The 15,604-nt window shown below is 57.9% G+C and overlaps 2 protein-coding genes across 2 annotated transcripts in view; one reads left to right on the top strand and one right to left on the bottom strand.

Annotated features, from left to right (window-relative positions):
• The first annotated feature begins 1,954 nt into the window (after positions 1–1,954).
• Positions 1,955–4,774, top strand: ALPI (alkaline phosphatase, intestinal). The gene is made up of 11 exons (XM_029225564.1): positions 1,955–2,015; positions 2,095–2,211; positions 2,324–2,439; positions 2,632–2,806; positions 2,885–3,057; positions 3,223–3,357; positions 3,449–3,521; positions 3,622–3,756; positions 3,840–4,031; positions 4,257–4,373; positions 4,476–4,774. Exons 1-11 carry the CDS (start codon positions 1,955–1,957, stop codon positions 4,772–4,774), a joined length of 1,593 nt encoding a protein of 530 aa, XP_029081397.1.
• A 10,295-nt stretch (positions 4,775–15,069) lies between these two features.
• The window catches only part of ECEL1 (endothelin converting enzyme like 1), an 8,535-nt gene continuing 8,000 nt past the window's right edge, over positions 15,070–15,604 (bottom strand). Inside the window, exon 18 of the mRNA XM_029225446.1 lies at positions 15,070–15,497. Within this exon, the coding sequence (XP_029081279.1) occupies positions 15,398–15,497 (100 nt within the window). The 3' untranslated portion in view covers positions 15,070–15,397. The remainder of the gene's footprint in view (positions 15,498–15,604) is intronic.

Here is a 15,604-nt window from a genome sequence, read left to right as displayed (position 1 = left end):
CCACGTGCCGCGGAGCAACTAAGCCCGTGCACCACAACTACTGAGCCCGTGAGCCACAACTACTGAAGCCTGCTCACCTAGAGCCTGTGCTCCGCAATGAGAAGCCCACGCACCGCAATGAAGAGTAGCCCCCGCTCGGCGCAACTAGAGAAAGCCCGCGCGCGGCAACGAAGACCCAACACAGCCAAAAATAAGTAAATAAAGTAAATAAATTTAAAAAAAAAAAAAAAGGAGGAGGAGCCCAGAAGTTCTGCCTGAGGGGCGGGCACACTGGGGAGTGGGGCTGGGCAGGGGGATGCTGGGGGCCAGGGCACTTTGACTCAGGGGGTGAGGTGGCCGTGTGGGGAGGGGCTACCGCGGTCCACTGGGGTGGGTGGGGCTGGGAGGTACACGTTGTTTTCTTTGAAAGAAATTTCTTAATTGTGGTAAAAGACACGACATAAAAGTTCCCATCTTGACCACTTTTAAGTGTCCAGGTCAATAGTGTTAATCTATTCACATTGTTGGCCACAGGTCTCCAGAACTTTGTCATCTCGCAAACCTGAAAGTCTGCATCCATTACACAAGTCCCCCTCCTCCCAGCTCCTGGCAGCCGTCATCCAACTTTCTATTTCTATGCATCTGACAACTTGAGACACCTAGTGAAGTAGAATCACACAGTGTTTGTCTTCTGGGGACTGGCTTGTTTCACTGCGCATCATGTCCTCAAGGTTCATCCATGTTGTAGCAGGTGTCAGACTTCCCTTCCTTTTTAAGGCTGAGTAATATTCCATTGTATAGCTACGTCATGCTTTCTTCCTCCATTCATCTGCTGGTGGACACTTGAGTTGCTTGCACCTCTTGGCGACTGTGAATACTGCTGCTACAAACGTGGGTGACAAATACCTCTTCTAGATCCTGCTTTCAGTTCTTTGGGATATATACCCAGAAGTGGGATTGCTGGATTGGAGGAATGTTTTGAACCCAACCTGGGGCAACTGAAACCTCTTAGCTCCTTATCAGAAGCTACGCCTGTGAGTGTGCCTTGCCTGTGGGGAGAACAGACTCACCCCTGGCTTCCATACCTGTCCAAGGGAGCAGAGGTCAACTTCAGGTACAGGGCACTAGTCCCACCCCTGCCAGCCCTTTACAGGCACCTTCCACACACACACACACACACACACACACACACACACACACACACACACGACAACGCTGGCCCTGCCTAGCCCTCAGTAATTGGAGACACACACAAGGCCCCCACTCTGCTGTCACCCACAGCAGAAGAACCTTAGGCCCAGGTTCCAGGGCCCCTCCTCTCCCGCCACCAGCCCCGTGCCCGCCCCACCTGCCCAGGCCAAGACTGGTGAGAAGCTGAGTGGGTGGCAGGGCAGCCAGACCACCCCACGTGTCTCTGTGCCTCAGGGCATCAGGAAGGCCAACCTCGGCCCCTGGCCTTGGCTGTGTGCTTCCAATCGCATCTCCCTCAGCCCCCAGGGCCAAACCAGGCCATGCTGACTTTCAGAAACTACTGAACACATGAGCTGAATGAAGGAGAGATGGTTCTCCCACAGGACTTGGTGAGCAGAGAGATGGGAGTGGCCCCCATCAGGCCCTTGCAGATGTTCCTCAGGCAAAGGGCCTCTGCCCCCTAATCCCCACCCCACCCTGAAGAGCCAGCTGGGGACCATCCTGTGAGGGAAGGACCTGCTTCCATCAGGACCCCCCGTGCACTCAGCCACACCCCTCCACTTCCCTCTGGCAACATGGCTTAAAGTCATAGGTCAGGACCAGGGACAGGGTGTGGCCGCCTCGGGCACTGGGCGGGACACAGAGCCTTTTACAGCCGGGATAAAGTCCTCCCTGATTTAAGCCCAGGCAGCTCGTACTGCAGCTGATACCCTGGTGTCCCAGCCTCGCCCAAGAGCCACGTCCCCAGCGTCCCAGCCTTGACGCCCTCCGCCATCGCACAGGCATGCAGGGGGCCTGGGTACCGCTGCTGCTAGGCCTGCGGCTCTCCCTTGGCTTCAGCCCAGGTAATGAGGCGCCTCCCAGCCGCCCCCCGACACAGGGGGCTCCCCGAGGCTGACCTGAGTCCACTCTCCCCTTGGCCAGTTGAAGAGGAAGACCCAGCCTTTTGGAACCACCAGGCAGCCCAGGCCCTGGATGTTGCTAAGAAGCTGCAACCCATCCAGACGGCTGCCAAGAATCTCGTTCTCTTCCTGGGGGATGGTGAGTGTGCTAGGCCTGTCCATCCCGTCGCCCTGCGGCCCTGGAACCCTAGGCTGCCGGCAGACACAGGGTGGTCCTGGGGACTTAGGCCTGACACAAGGTGTACCTACAGGGATGGGGGTGCCCACGGTGACAGCCACTCGGATCCTAAAGGGGCAGATGAATGGCAAACTGGGAGCTGAGACGCCCCTGGCCATGGACCAATTCCCGTACGTGGCTCTGTCCAAGGTAAGGGCTGAGTGGCCTCAGGGTGCTCTACACCAGAGGGGTGGGCGTGGGGCTAGGGAGCATGGCAGGAGGAAGGTCCCAGGAGGGCTGGGGCTGAGGTAGGGCCTGGGTGCAGTGAGCATGGGCCCCAGGGCCTGGGTCAGGATCTGGGTGTACACCCGTGAGCAGAGCTGAAAGCATCTCTGCCCCCAGACATACAACGTGGACAGACAGGTGCCAGACAGCGCAGGCACAGCCACCGCCTACCTGTGCGGGGTCAAGGCCAACATGAAGACCATTGGTGTAAGTGCAGCTGCCCGCTACAACCAGTGCAGCACGGTACATGGCAATGAGGTCACATCTGTGATGAGCCGGGCCAAGAAAGCAGGTAGGCTTGGGGCCAGCTTCGCCGGCAGGGACAGGCTCAGAGACCTCAGTGGCCCGTCCTGACCTCTGCCACCCCCAGGGAAGTCAGTGGGAGTGGTGACCACTACGAGGGTGCAGCATGCCTCGCCAGCTGGCACCTATGCACACACGGTGAACCGTAACTGGTATTCGGACACGGACATGCCTGCCCAGGCGAAGAAGGAGGGCTGCCAGGACATCGCCACGCAGCTCATCTACAACATGGACATAGATGTGAGACGTGAGGGGCAAGGGGCGGGGCTGGGTGGGGGGTCGGGTCCCACACCCGCCAAAATCCCAGGCCACCCACAGACCTGGCTGGGATGCTAGGGGCTGACTGAGGAGGGAGCAAAGGGCCAGCCGGGCCCCGAACCCACCTGCCCTAATCCCTGGCCCCAGGTGATCCTGGGTGGAGGCCGAAAGTACATGTTTCCTGAGGGGACCCCAGACCCTGAATACCCAGGTGACACCAATCAGAACGGAATCCGGAAGGACCAGAGGAACCTGGTGCAGGAGTGGCAGGCCAAGCAGCAGGTGATGGGGGCTCGTGGGTGCAGGGGGTACAGCAGGGCAGGAGCTGCAGGGTGTCGGGCTATGGGCTGAGGCCTGGTCCTGCCCCTCCCAGGGTACCCAGTACGTGTGGAACCGCACCGCGCTCATTCAGGCATCTAAGGACCCCAGTGTAACACACCTCATGGGTAATGACCCCACCCACCCCACTGTCCTCCCCCGGGATGGCTGTCTTTGGTCCTCCTTGCACCCTAACTTGCCGGTCACTACTGGTCCCCTTTCCCACAGGCCTCTTTGAGCCAGCAGACATGAAGTATGAGTCCCAGCGAGACCACACCAAGGACCCATCCCTGCAGGAGATGACAGAGGCAGCCCTGCGTGTGCTGAGCAGGAATCCCCGTGGCTTCTACCTCTTCGTGGAGGGTGAGTGGACGCCCCTTGATGAGCAGAGGAAGGAAGGGGGCAGTCAGGGCAGGTTTGGTATCTTATATGTGACCTTCTTGCAGGAGGCCGCATTGACCACGGTCACCACGAAGGCATAGCTTACAGGGCGCTGACCGAGGCGGTCATGTTCGACAATGCCATTGCCAAGGCCAGCCAGCTCACTAGTGAAGCAGACACGCTGATCCTCGTCACCGCCGACCACTCCCATGTTTTCTCTTTTGGCGGCTACACACTGCGTGGAAGCTCCGTTTTCGGTAAGCCCAGGGAGAGGCGCGGGCGCTTTTTCTGAAGTTACGTGGCAGAAATTGCTCTGAGCCAGTTTCCTCATCTGCCAAGTCGGGTAGTAAGAGCAGCTGCCCTGCGCGGCTCCGATGAGGGGTAAAAGCCAGCGAATAGGCAAGAAGCGGCCGGGCTCAGTGCACAGGAGGCGCACGGAAGGCTGGGGTCGGCGTGCTCACCGGAACCCCTCCTCCCTGCAGGGCTGGGTTTTGACAAGGCCGCTGACGGCAAGTCCTACACCTCCATCCTCTACGGCAATGGCCCGGGGCACGTGCTTGTCGGAGCCTCAAGGCCCGACGTCAACGAGACCGAAAGCAGTGAGTGCAGAGGGGGCTGCGTTGGGGGCGGGACCCCGGCCGGGAACTCACGGGAGGGGGACCCGCCTCCCCGCATGCCCTGAACTCCCACCCTCCGGTCAGGCGACCCCGCGTACCGGCAGCAGGCGGCCGTGCCCCTGAGCAGCGAGACCCACGGCGGCGAGGACGTGGCGGTGTTCGCGCGCGGCCCGCAGGCGCACCTGGTGCACGGCGTGCAGGAGCAGACCTTCGTGGCGCACGTAATGGCCTTCGCTGCCTGCGTGGAGCCCTATGCCACCGACTGCCACCTGCAGCCCCCCGGCGGCCCCGCCGACGCCGCGCACCAGGCCGCCTGCCCGCCCTCGCTGGCGCTGCTGGTCTGGGCGCTGCTGCCGGTGCTGCTGGCGACCGGCCCGCACTGACCCGCACCCCCGGGCCTCGGGGGCTCCTGTTCCCGCGCAAGAGCCCCTAGCCCAGGCCACACCCGAGCTGCCACCTCGGAGTCCCCACCACGGCGTCCCATCCTGGCCACCGCCCCCACGTCCCCCACCCGGCCCTCCGCCAGACCTTCACCTCCCAGCGATAAGGAGTCTCAGCCCCCCGCCCTTCACAGGCCCGGGCCACCCTGGAGGCTGAGGCCCTGATTTTCCTGTGACACCTATAGTCCTCCTCCCTGCCCCCAAGCTCGGTGGCCTAAGATCCTGTGCTGTGCAGCCGGGACCCCAGGAAAGGCGGGGGCTTGGACCACGCAGTCTCCCCTCGGCACCCGCAGCCCTGCCTGCGGACCAGGCAGGCACTCTCCCAGAGCTGTCCCTAGGCCCGCCTAGAACCCACGCCTCGCCTTTCCTGGAGACCCGAGGACTTAGGGGCCCCTGCGGAGGCGTGGCTTCCTGTCCTCCTGGAACCCACCCTGTAGGCACCTTGCTGGCCAAGGAGGCTGCTGGGACCAGGACAGCCAGGGGGCCCTCGACACAAAGTCCTCAGCTGCCCCTCCTGGGAACCCAGCGGTACCATTAGAGAGGAGACGGCGACCCAGGAAGGAGGCTTGTCCCACGTCACTCAGCTACCGTGACGGTGGCCCCCCGCCCGGTGCCCATTCCAGGCTGGGAGAGCCAAGGAGCAGCTGGGGAGCTGTGGGTTCCGGGAGGGACAAAGCAATTGTCAAATAAACTGTTACACAGTATGATGCCCGGAGTGATATGTTCTAGGCAGAAAACTCCTTAGCAAGTGGGGGCAGAGTGTGTGTCTGTGTGAGGGGTGCGGGGTGATTCACATCAGCAGTCACGGAGGGGCTGCCTGAGGAGCTGACGGCTGAACAAGGACCGAAGGAAGTGAGGGCTGGAGCGATGCAGAAGGACAGCGGTGCAGGGGCCCTCAGGCAGCAGCGGCAGGCGCCGGTGAGGCCAGAGGCAGGATCAGAGTTGGAGGGAGTGGAGCAGGTAAAGAAGGTAGAAGCTGAGGGGACAGGAGGGATGGGGGCGGGGTGCAGAGGGGGAGGAGTCTGCACTTTACCCAGAGTGTGGGATGTGACTGGGAGGCTTTGAGCAGGGGCATAACAGGACCTGACTCTTAGAATATAGCCTGCTGGCTCCTGAGGGGAGAAGAGGCTGTTCTGTTGCTTTTGTTGTTGTTGCAGGTTGTGAGGCAGAGGTGGGAGCTGGGAAACCAGAGAGGAAGTGCAGACTCGTAACATTTCTGACCTCTGCCTGAGAACATTCCTGAGCACCCACTCCAGTATGACTACACTCATTGAGTATCTATCCCCAAAGGGAACATTTCAGAGAATTTTACAAAGGTGAGGACAGCCATATTTTCTGATAAATTTTATAAAATTACAAATTTCTTTGTACATTTACAAAGTTGCAAGAAAGCATTTTGCTCTCACTAGAAATGTTAATATGACAGTATGCTCCTCTATTTACTAAAATGTTGATTTAACGCTGTAAAACATCAATTTGAAGGCCAGGCTCTCAGGTCAGTGTACTTCAACTCTGGGTTTTAGTGGCTGTCACGAAGCTATGGAGCTGAATGGAAGAAGGTTGTTTATGTTTCATAGATGGGTTCAAAACCCAAGGAGACTCTACATTTTCAAACTACAGGTTTAAAAACAGATTATTCTGGAATTAGTGATCATGGCTGCACAACTTGGGGTATTCAAAAAAACCACTGTACTGTACGCTTTAAAAGGGTGAATTTTATGGTATGTAAATGAAACCTAAATTACAAACAGTTTCTGTTTCCAAGTTTTTAAAAACTGTGCAGGTATGAGGGGTTTTATCAGTCAAACAGTGTTGGACACAAAATCATGCGTCCATGGAAACATTCTCAAGCATCAGTTCTAACATCTTTATCTTGAAGGGGCAGGTGCAGAGAAAGTGTGTTTATTTTTTTTCAAGCTTTTTATTGGGTACTTAAGACTGATAGCTGTTGATAAAAGAAATTTTCACATATTGAGGTCTGGGGAAGTCATTCTGGCTCATACATGAGTTAACTTGAATTTTATGCTAACTAGAACAGCCTGCCTGTGGCGTATCAAACATACATTGTACATCTACTTTAATTACTAAGAAAAGGACACATTGACCAGGCATAAAGAACGTCCAAGTTAAAAGTTAAATTCCTCCCTTCTTGAGATGCCAGCGTTGGTCCTCCTTCCATGATAAGACTCCCTTCCCAGGTGCCAAGGCCATACTGACGCTCTGTGTATGCGCTGATCTAGTTGTTTTGAAACCTTGAAGGAATGTATCCCTGACTTGTTTGATGTTCTTTGTTCTGACAGGATGTAAAACTGTGCTGAAATCCATGCTTCTCTGGAGCCGTTTCTCAGAGTAATCCGGAGTCTGTCTTCCAGTCCTCCGTTTGGCTCAAATAAAGCTCTTTACAATTCCTATTATGGATTGTTTATTTTGGTCAACATGCTTGTCACCTGGAAAAATACCAGCACATTGGTCTTTAAGAAGGAAAGGAAGTTAGGAAGAAAGAGGGCAGGAGGACTGATGACAGCTCTCAATACCTTGCCATAAACATGGCTCGTTCTGTGGGGTTGATCCGGAATGTTTTCATGGTCACACCCAACCTCATCACCAAGTATCTGTCATAAAGCTTCTCCTCTACTCGGACAATCTTGGTTTCTGAAAGTTAACAGCACTGATGGCTCCTGCAGCATTTTATGTGCCCTCAAGTTTTCTAGTTTTTCCCTGCCGTGGTTGACCATGGATGGGCCAGTGAGTGAGTTTTGCAGGTTCTGCTGCCCCTGCAGGTTTTATCATCTAATATCCTTTAAAATCAGATCTGTTCGGAGTAGCTGTTCCATCAACGGGTGCACTTAGGTTGTTTCCGCACATGACATTGTTTTTATTAAACAAAGTATGAAATGTTGGAAATATATCTTCCCTGCCATATCTTTCCTTTAGTGGCTCACACAGAAAAAAAAAGTGGTTTGTGTATTTGATTATCGGAATGGAATCCAGCAAATACCTTAAGCTGTGACGTGTAGAAGCACCTGTTCTTTCAGCCAGCTAACTGTATAGCAAACCTCCCACACTGGGTAATTTGCTCTAACATTTTTTGTTTCAGTCTAGAGCAGTGTCTTCTCTACAGCTTCCAAAGGTATTTGCTGGCAAAGAAATGCCTTTCAGTCTGTCGACAGATCATTTTCTGTTCATCGTTTCTGCCATTGTTACTACAGCAGAAAGAATAAATGTTTGCCTGGTGGTAGGTGTTTTCTGTCTTATGCTATCATGCAAGAGACTTTAAAAGGGCCTTCCAAATATTCATCATTGCTTAGGGAAATATCAAAAATCACGTCACTTTAAACATCACTGGGGAAAACCTGCGAGGTTTGTCTTCATGTTCTGAAAGCTTAGTTGCTCACCAGGGGAGTTTCCTGCTGTTATCGACGAAGACCTCAAGGCGCCCAGAGCAGCTTCTCCAGCGATGATGGATGTGAGGGTGCTTCAAACAGTTTGGTTTTGTTTCATGTTTTGTATTTGGGGCTGACTTCTTGTGAGGTCTGTACCGTGGGTGAGGAGGAGCGTGTGTCAGGAGTGTCACAGCTGCCACTTCTGTGGTTGCTCACCTGCTGTAGATTACGGGTGTTATTTGCAGTTTCTTTACAGGATTTTTTGGTAAGCCACTTGATTGGGAGGGTTCGTTTCTTAAAACCTAGATCATATAATCCATAAATCTGCTTAACTAGACACACTGAATTCTACTAGGTCACAATCCACCGGAAGTGAGCAAATGAGGAGGGAACACTGTGTCGGCCCCCCCCCCAACCTGCAGGGCCCACATTCTCTTCCCCAGGACACCTGAGAACCATGCCGGAGGGTGGGTGCCCGGTCGAAACCGCTGTTGATGAAAAATTAATCAATAGTGATCTAAAGAAGAAATAGAGAATTTTATTTGAGCCAACTGAGGATTATAACCCGGGAGAGAGTCTTTCAGAAACCTCTGAGGACTGTTCATACACATTTTTGAGATAAAGGATCGTACGTTAAACTCACACACCGGGGTTTTACACAAGGTTGACCTAAGATACATGGTCCAGAAGAGCACACACAAAGTGAGCGACAGGTCACCATGACCCCTCACGGGATTGGGAAAGAAATGTAATCTTGTACGGAGTTACATTGCCGGTGTCAGAAAAGATAAAAAACAACACCGATCTTCACGGTAGAGCAGGCGTTCGCACCTCTGAGAAGGCCGGCTTCATGTATAATGCAGGTGCACGCTGTACGTTAGTGGGGGCCCAATATGGGCAGGGAGTGTGTTATGCTTAAATTGTCTTCTCCTGCCCCCAAACATAAATTTTATTCCATCAGGATGAAGACAGCAGCATGGAGCTAGACATTAAATAGGAACAGTGCCGACTGCCCAGGGATGTGGCAAAGCTGCCAATGAGAGAAAGCCTGGGAGACCCCAGCACACACTAGGCCCTCTGGAAGGCCCAGAGTCCCGTCACCCAACCCCCTGAGACTCTGACGGGAGGCCAGGCGTGCTTGGGCCCCGGACAGGACTCTTAGGCCAAACTCCCGTGACCACAGGTGCGTCACTCCCTGTAGAGTTCAGACTGGGCCCTCGGGGGCGCTCCGGGTCCAGTCCCAGCCAGACCTGCAGCCCCACCCACCCCCAGCTCCTGGAGCCCCTGTGACCCCCTGTCCCATGCTGGGCACCGAGCCCAGCATGGCTCTGGTGGCTACCCAGGATGCTTCATGATGGGTAAAAACAGGCGCGCTGCCTTGAAGCCTCTCGGGAGGCCTCCGATGGGATGCCAGATGTACCCTCCTCCTGACCTTGGGGCTGACATTACCATCTGAGGCTGTTACCCACCCCCTGCTTCCAGAAACAGGTCTCCCCACCCGGTCGGCATCTGCATGGCAGGCTCTTGCCCCTTCGGCGATGCCTCCCCCAATCCCGCCTCCAGAGACCTGCAGGAAGCTGTGCGGTGTTTTAAATTGCACCCTCTGATCTAAGGTGGCCCCAGGGCCTGCTTGCTCCAGCTGAGCAGAGCTTTAGGGTTCTTCGCTCCGGACACACACACCAAGCCACAGCCCAGGGTCCCCTGATCTGACCCTGCCACCAGGGATGCCAAGCCTGCACCGACGTGCTTGGCACTGTGCCTGGGGATCAGTTGTGTGTCTCTGGAGCTGCCCCTCAGGAAGGAAACAGCCGCCCCGCTGTCCCAGATGGTGAGGCCGCCGTCCTCCCTCAATATGGGGGTGTCCAGGTCCCGTGCCCTGTTCTGGCCCTTTCTTTGCTCACCAGACTTGCATGTTCCTCATTATCAGCCAGCAGGGCACCCCCTCCTCTCCCAGCCCGGCCTGGGCTCCTCGGGTGACAGGGAAGTAAGCCGCCTGCAGACCTCTCCACGCAGACCTCTGTCAGCAGTGCCCGCGATGCTTTGGTCCCGCAGAAAGGTAAGAGGGTTTTTTATTATCATTTATGCAAAGTAGACAAGGAGAGATGCAGCTTCACAGCACCGTGTGCCAGCAGCTGGGGGAATCTGAGCTGCCTGAGCCCAGTGAATCAGCCCGAGCCGCTGCCAGAGGCTCCCAGGCCCCGGGCACAGCTGAGGTCGCGGAGGCAGGCGCCGCCTCTTTCCCCTCTGTCCCGGTGAGCTCCTGCTGGACGGCAGCCTGGCTGGCAGGGGCCCTCGAAGGGCTGGAGCTGAGGGATGAACAGCGCATGCCCTGCAGGGGGCGCCCCCCACCCTGTGCGGTAAGGCAAGCAGGGCAGGGAGGAGGCCTGGATGGGGCGGGCCTTTGTTTAGGACAGCAGACCACAAGGCAGAGGGCGAACTCAGCCAGAGACACGGGGCAAAATGAGGGACACCCCCACACCGGTGGGAGGGACCATGGCCAGTGGAACCTGTGGGACGGCAGCTGAAAGGTGGGCTGTAAACAACTGAGGGCTGAGAATGCCACCTGGGCCAACAAGGAGCCCCCAGATGAGCCACAAGCCATGTCCCGTGAACAGCACTGGGGACAAAGACTAGTGTCGGGCCTGGAGGGGAAACTGTCTGCAGGGTCGGGAGCCTGGGGTCCCCTTTAACCTCACGGGGCAGGGATCCCACCAGGACACCTGGGCTGGAGGCCAGCTCACGTGAGGGCTCTGAAGGAAAGGCCAGGCCAGGGTGCAACTAGCTTTCCCTGAAGGCGAGGGGGACTCGGGACGTAGGATCCCAGCCCCTGGCGGTTTGTGAGGCCAGGACGGTGGCCCTGCTCTCCTGCTCGGCCTCAGGGTGAAGCACACACAGTTGAGGTCCCGCTCAGCAACCTACCGTCCAAATTTGGGATCTCCTCCAGGAAAAGGGAGGCTATAGAGCGAGGACTTCTTTGGGGAAGATGGGCTGAGTTTCATATTGTTCCAAAACCTTCAATAATCCTATGAAGGAATTACGTGTCGGAGGCCTGCATTTTTCTGGAAAATGTTCCCAAGGACTGGCTCTCGTGGTCACCTGCTGTGCGGTGACAGATACCCTAGAGGCTGCCTGGCTCCAAGGTGGAAAGGGTCTCAGTTTCTCCAGAAGTCGCCTGGGACCCCTGCAAGCTGCGGTGGTGACAGGTGTCTGTGTCGCCTCGCAAGGGAAGCAGGAAGAGGAAACGCCATTGAAACAAAAATGGATTCTAAGGGGTGGGAGGTGGCAGAATTCACATCCAAAGAAAACGACCCCTCCTCTGCAGTCTCTCCTGGGACGTGGGGTGGAGAGGGGAGTCATAACTGCCAAGGTCCCACTCAGTGATGTGCCACCCAAATTCGAGTCCAAGCTCCTATACGGGCTGTGGAGGCAGGGGAGGAAGCTGGGCTCTCATGCTCTGCCCGCTGCCCTGTCCTGTCCTGTCTGCTACAGGGTGGCCCGAGGGGCAGCCTCGGGGGCACAGTGCTCAGCCTCTGGACAGGCCTGGAGCTGGCAGGGGGGACGGGACATTGCTCTTTTTACTAAATCCAGGGAAAGGGGGTTCCTCAAGCCAGTTTAGGGGAGGGGTGAGGTGCCCTGAAGGGGAGAGAAAGAGGCAGTGAAAGGGGACCCCCAGGAAGCAGACCTGCAGTGCTGTCTCTGACTCCACCTGCCCCCTGGGGAGGGAAGGAGTCAGGGTGCTGCCCAGCATGGGGGGTATGGGGGTGGGGTGGGGAAGGGCCAGCCCACCCAAGGGGGAAGGAGGAGGAGCCCAAGCCCCCTGAGAACCCACCCCAGAGGCATTTGCTCATGGACGACCCTGGAGTTCCCAGTATACCTGGAGTGAGGGCTCAAGCCATTTAAAAATATTGCGTCTAGGGCTCCTCACAAGCCGGGCTCCCCAGGGCACTGGGCACCTGGGTCAGCACAGAAGCAGCCACGCGGGTGGCAGGAACTTGAATCTGGGCCCCACTGAACTGGTTAGAAAGGCTTGCGGGACAGGGCTGCTCGGTGACCTTGATGGCACTGAGGACTCTGTGGGGCTCTCACTGCGGAGGCAGCAGCTGTGCAGTCCTGGGGGCAGAGGAGCTCAAACGCATCCACCACAGGCGGGCCCCCCCTCAGACACACCCCGGGTCTGCCGGTGATGCTCCTGGGGTCCTGACAGGGTGAGAGGGAGGATCAGTTGCCAGGGTCACCCAGCAGTGACCCCCAGGCTCAAGGCTCGGGCTCAAAGCCGTGGATGGCAGAACCATGAGCCCTGTGCACGAGGGCTCACAGGTGGAAGCTCAGGTGCAGCTGTAAACCATCCCCGAGCTCCTTCACTTCCCCGCTGTTAAGCGCTTAGTTGAAGAGTGTTTTCTGTCATCCCAATAAGCTCCGCTCAGAGGATGACTGCTGCGCGGTGAGCCACCCCCGGGGATGGATGGAGTCAGCCCTGCAACGACCTGCCCTGAGGCTGCTTCTAGAGTCACTGCACACCCGGAAGGGCCTTCGCCACTGCACTTCTGACCCCTCACCCAACACAAGGGAAACTGAGTCCACATGGTCAGCTGTGCTGAGCTGGGTCAAGTCCTCACCTCAGCAGCATCACAGTCAGCGGACCCTCAGCTCGGCTGCAAGTACAGGGCCTGGTAGACCACGAAGTGGCCAGCATCTACGCTATATGCTTGGTTTCCTAACACAACCTGTTGAGACGGTATGCTGAGTGTAGAATGGACACCCGGAGCTCCAGAGGACCCGGCAACCAAGACGCGCCCATCAGCTGACACGAGCAGTGTGACCCTGCGCAGGGCACGTGACTCCCCTGAGCTCCCTGTCTGTAAAAGACGCTGTCTCTGTCCTCTGTCCAGCCTCACTGCAGTGAGGATGCTCTCAGGTTCTGTCTGGAAAAGCATTCTGGGAACCAATGGGTGACACACGTGTCGCCACCGTGCCCTGCAGGGCCACCCCGTGGCTCTGGGTTCCTTGGCTGTCTGAAATTCGTGGGCCCTAAGGGCCGGGACCCTGTCCTTGGTATGCCCTTGGCTTGTGTTCCCTCTGACCGGCTGGTCTCCCTCGGTCCTCCCCAAAGATGCGAGGAGCCCTGCAGCCCCGGGTAGCAGTGACATCACCACCATGAGTCCAGCAGGAATCCATCAGGCGGAGGGGTCTCTGGTGGCCTCACGGCCTGTCATCCGCAACCCTGCCGGAAGGGTGGGTGGTCCCCAGCTGGGACACACGCTGGGCATGAGGCCCCGGGCCAGCAGCTGAGGCCCCCAGGCTTCCCAGCTTCCAGCTCGGGACAGTCTCGAGGCCAGGAACCCCATGTCCTATCCCAGGGGCCCACCTTCCCCCACATGCCCGACCCCACTGGCCCCCTCTGCTGGGCACAGACGGAAGGGGGAGGAACTTGGCCCCAGGGGTACCTGGGCTTCGCTGCACTTCCTGCTGGAGTCACACTACAGGTCCCCCAACCCCAAGGCCTCCCCTAGGCTGGCAGGGAGATGGGGGGAATCAGTCTTGGGTGGAGCTGGGCAAAGCAGGGAGCCGGGCCGGGGACCAGAGGGCTGGGCCTGATGATTACGATTCCAGCCAGGATCCCAGGCCAGAGGGAGGGGGTGAGGCACCGCATGCAGAAAGTCCCCGACCAGAAGGTGGATGGCAGGTCGAGACAGGGAGCTAGACTGTCTTTCTGCCCTCACTGCCCGAAGGACATGGTATGTATTTGCCCAGCCCAGGGGGAGAGAGGCTTCAGGAGGAAACCAAGGAAGATCCATAAACACAGCAGCTCTCAGGAGCCCTGAACACAAGGGCCCCACCGCCCCCGACAGGCAGCTCTGAGCAGGGCTCCGCGCCCTGGACTGACTAGCGCGGCCTCCCCCGTGGCGCCCTTCCTCGCTCCTGCCTCTTCTCTGCGGAGCCCCACCCTCCGCTGGGGCCCGATCACTGTGGCAGGTGCGTTTTCTGTCCCCACTCCCTCAGGCTGGTGCATCCAAGGCTCAGATAACAGGGACTTTTTAAACATCACTCAAGGCTGAGAGACAGACAGACATTATCTGAGCATAAAGACGGGAGCTGGACCGGCAACAGGTTCACCCCTGCAGCGGGAGATGGGGACAGGCCACACCTACCGGGCACTGCTCAGGGAGTGGCTGATTTCTCTAGGCCACCCCTGAAGTAAGAGAAACAGACTGGAGCAGGTAGGGCCGGCAGCCTCAGCCCTGCAGACGCCTGGGATCCGCCAGTGGGGCTCCTCCCTCCCACTGCCCTCCCGCCCAAGATAGAGCAGCACTTCTCCTCCCCTCCCACCCTGGGCCACGCCCGCAGCCCCCCTCGGCACCCTGCCCCCACCACTCCTCCCCTTCTCTCTTCCCAGGAGCTCCACGCTGGAGGGGACGCCTGGAGGCCACGCATCACCGGCCCCCTTTCTCCAAGAAGCTTAGCCAAGGCCTAGCCTGGGGTGATGACTGGCTAGGGGACACTGCAGAAACTCCTGCAGGGCTGAGGGGGGCACCACTCTAGACAATCAGGAGAAGTTAAGTCCCAGCGTCAGGCTGGGGTGTAGGTCACTGGACTTGGTGTTCTGGCCCCCATGAGACTGGCCCAGGGGCACCCTCAGGACTGTGCAGGGGCCTCGGCAGGACTTTGGTGGAGGGCGGCGTGGGTGCTTGGTGGGAAAGACAAGAGCTGGGGAGGTGGGACAGAGGCAGCCCTGCCGAGGCCACCAGGAGGAGACAAAAAGGTCTTCTCTAGGGTCTCATTCTGTTAAGGGCCTGAGTCTCCCCCGGGAGTTCATCCAGTCCCACCTGCTCGGGGGGCCCCTGAGGAGGCGGAGGCAACAGTAGAGCAGCTTTATTGACCTGACTTAGCAGCGAGAACACAGCGAAGGCGGGGCCTGTACAATCCAGCCGGGGTGGGGGTCTGGCTCCCAAGAGCCTAGTCTGGGGACCTTAGCGTCTCTCCCCCAGGCCCTCCTGGAGCCCAACTTCACCCCTGTTCTGGGTCCCTCCTGAAGTGAGGGACAGTGACTGGGTGCTGGGTCCCGGAGGGGCTGGGGAGGCGGATGGCACCCAGAGTGGACCAGAGCCGGGTCCATGCCTGCCCCGGCCGCCAGCGAGAGGCCATCCGTGCAGGGAAGTGGGTGCGTGCAGGTGGGCAGCCAGGCTCACCACACAGAGCACTTGTGGGCAGGGTTCATGGGTGAGTCCTTGGGGCAATGGAAGGCCCGGCCGAACTCCTCGAACTGGGACACGCTGCCCAGCACCCTGGGGCAGGGGAGAGACCCACAGAGTGTGCGGTACAGGCCACCGTACCCCAGCTGTCCCTTCCCACCCCGACCCGCTCCCAGCGCAGACACAGGAGGGGGCGAGGC

This window comes from Monodon monoceros, unplaced genomic scaffold, assembly GCF_005190385.1.
Source record: "Monodon monoceros isolate NGI ecotype Baffin Bay Population unplaced genomic scaffold, NGI_Narwhal_1 Super_Scaffold_16, whole genome shotgun sequence".
NCBI classification, from domain to species: domain Eukaryota; kingdom Metazoa; phylum Chordata; class Mammalia; order Artiodactyla; family Monodontidae; genus Monodon; species Monodon monoceros.
This window is presented reverse-complemented; position numbering and strand designations above follow the sequence as displayed.

Coding starts and splice junctions, on each gene's coding strand:
- ALPI (XM_029225564.1), top strand. CDS start 1,955: ATGCAGGGGGCCTGGGTACCGCTGCTGCTAGGCCTGCGGCTCTCCCTT. Junction 3,058..3,222: donor TCTACAACATGGACATAGAT/GTGAGACGTGAG, acceptor CCCTGGCCCCAG/GTGATCCTGGGTGGAGGCCG. Junction 4,032..4,256: donor GCGTGGAAGCTCCGTTTTCG/GTAAGCCCAGGG, acceptor TCCTCCCTGCAG/GGCTGGGTTTTGACAAGGCC.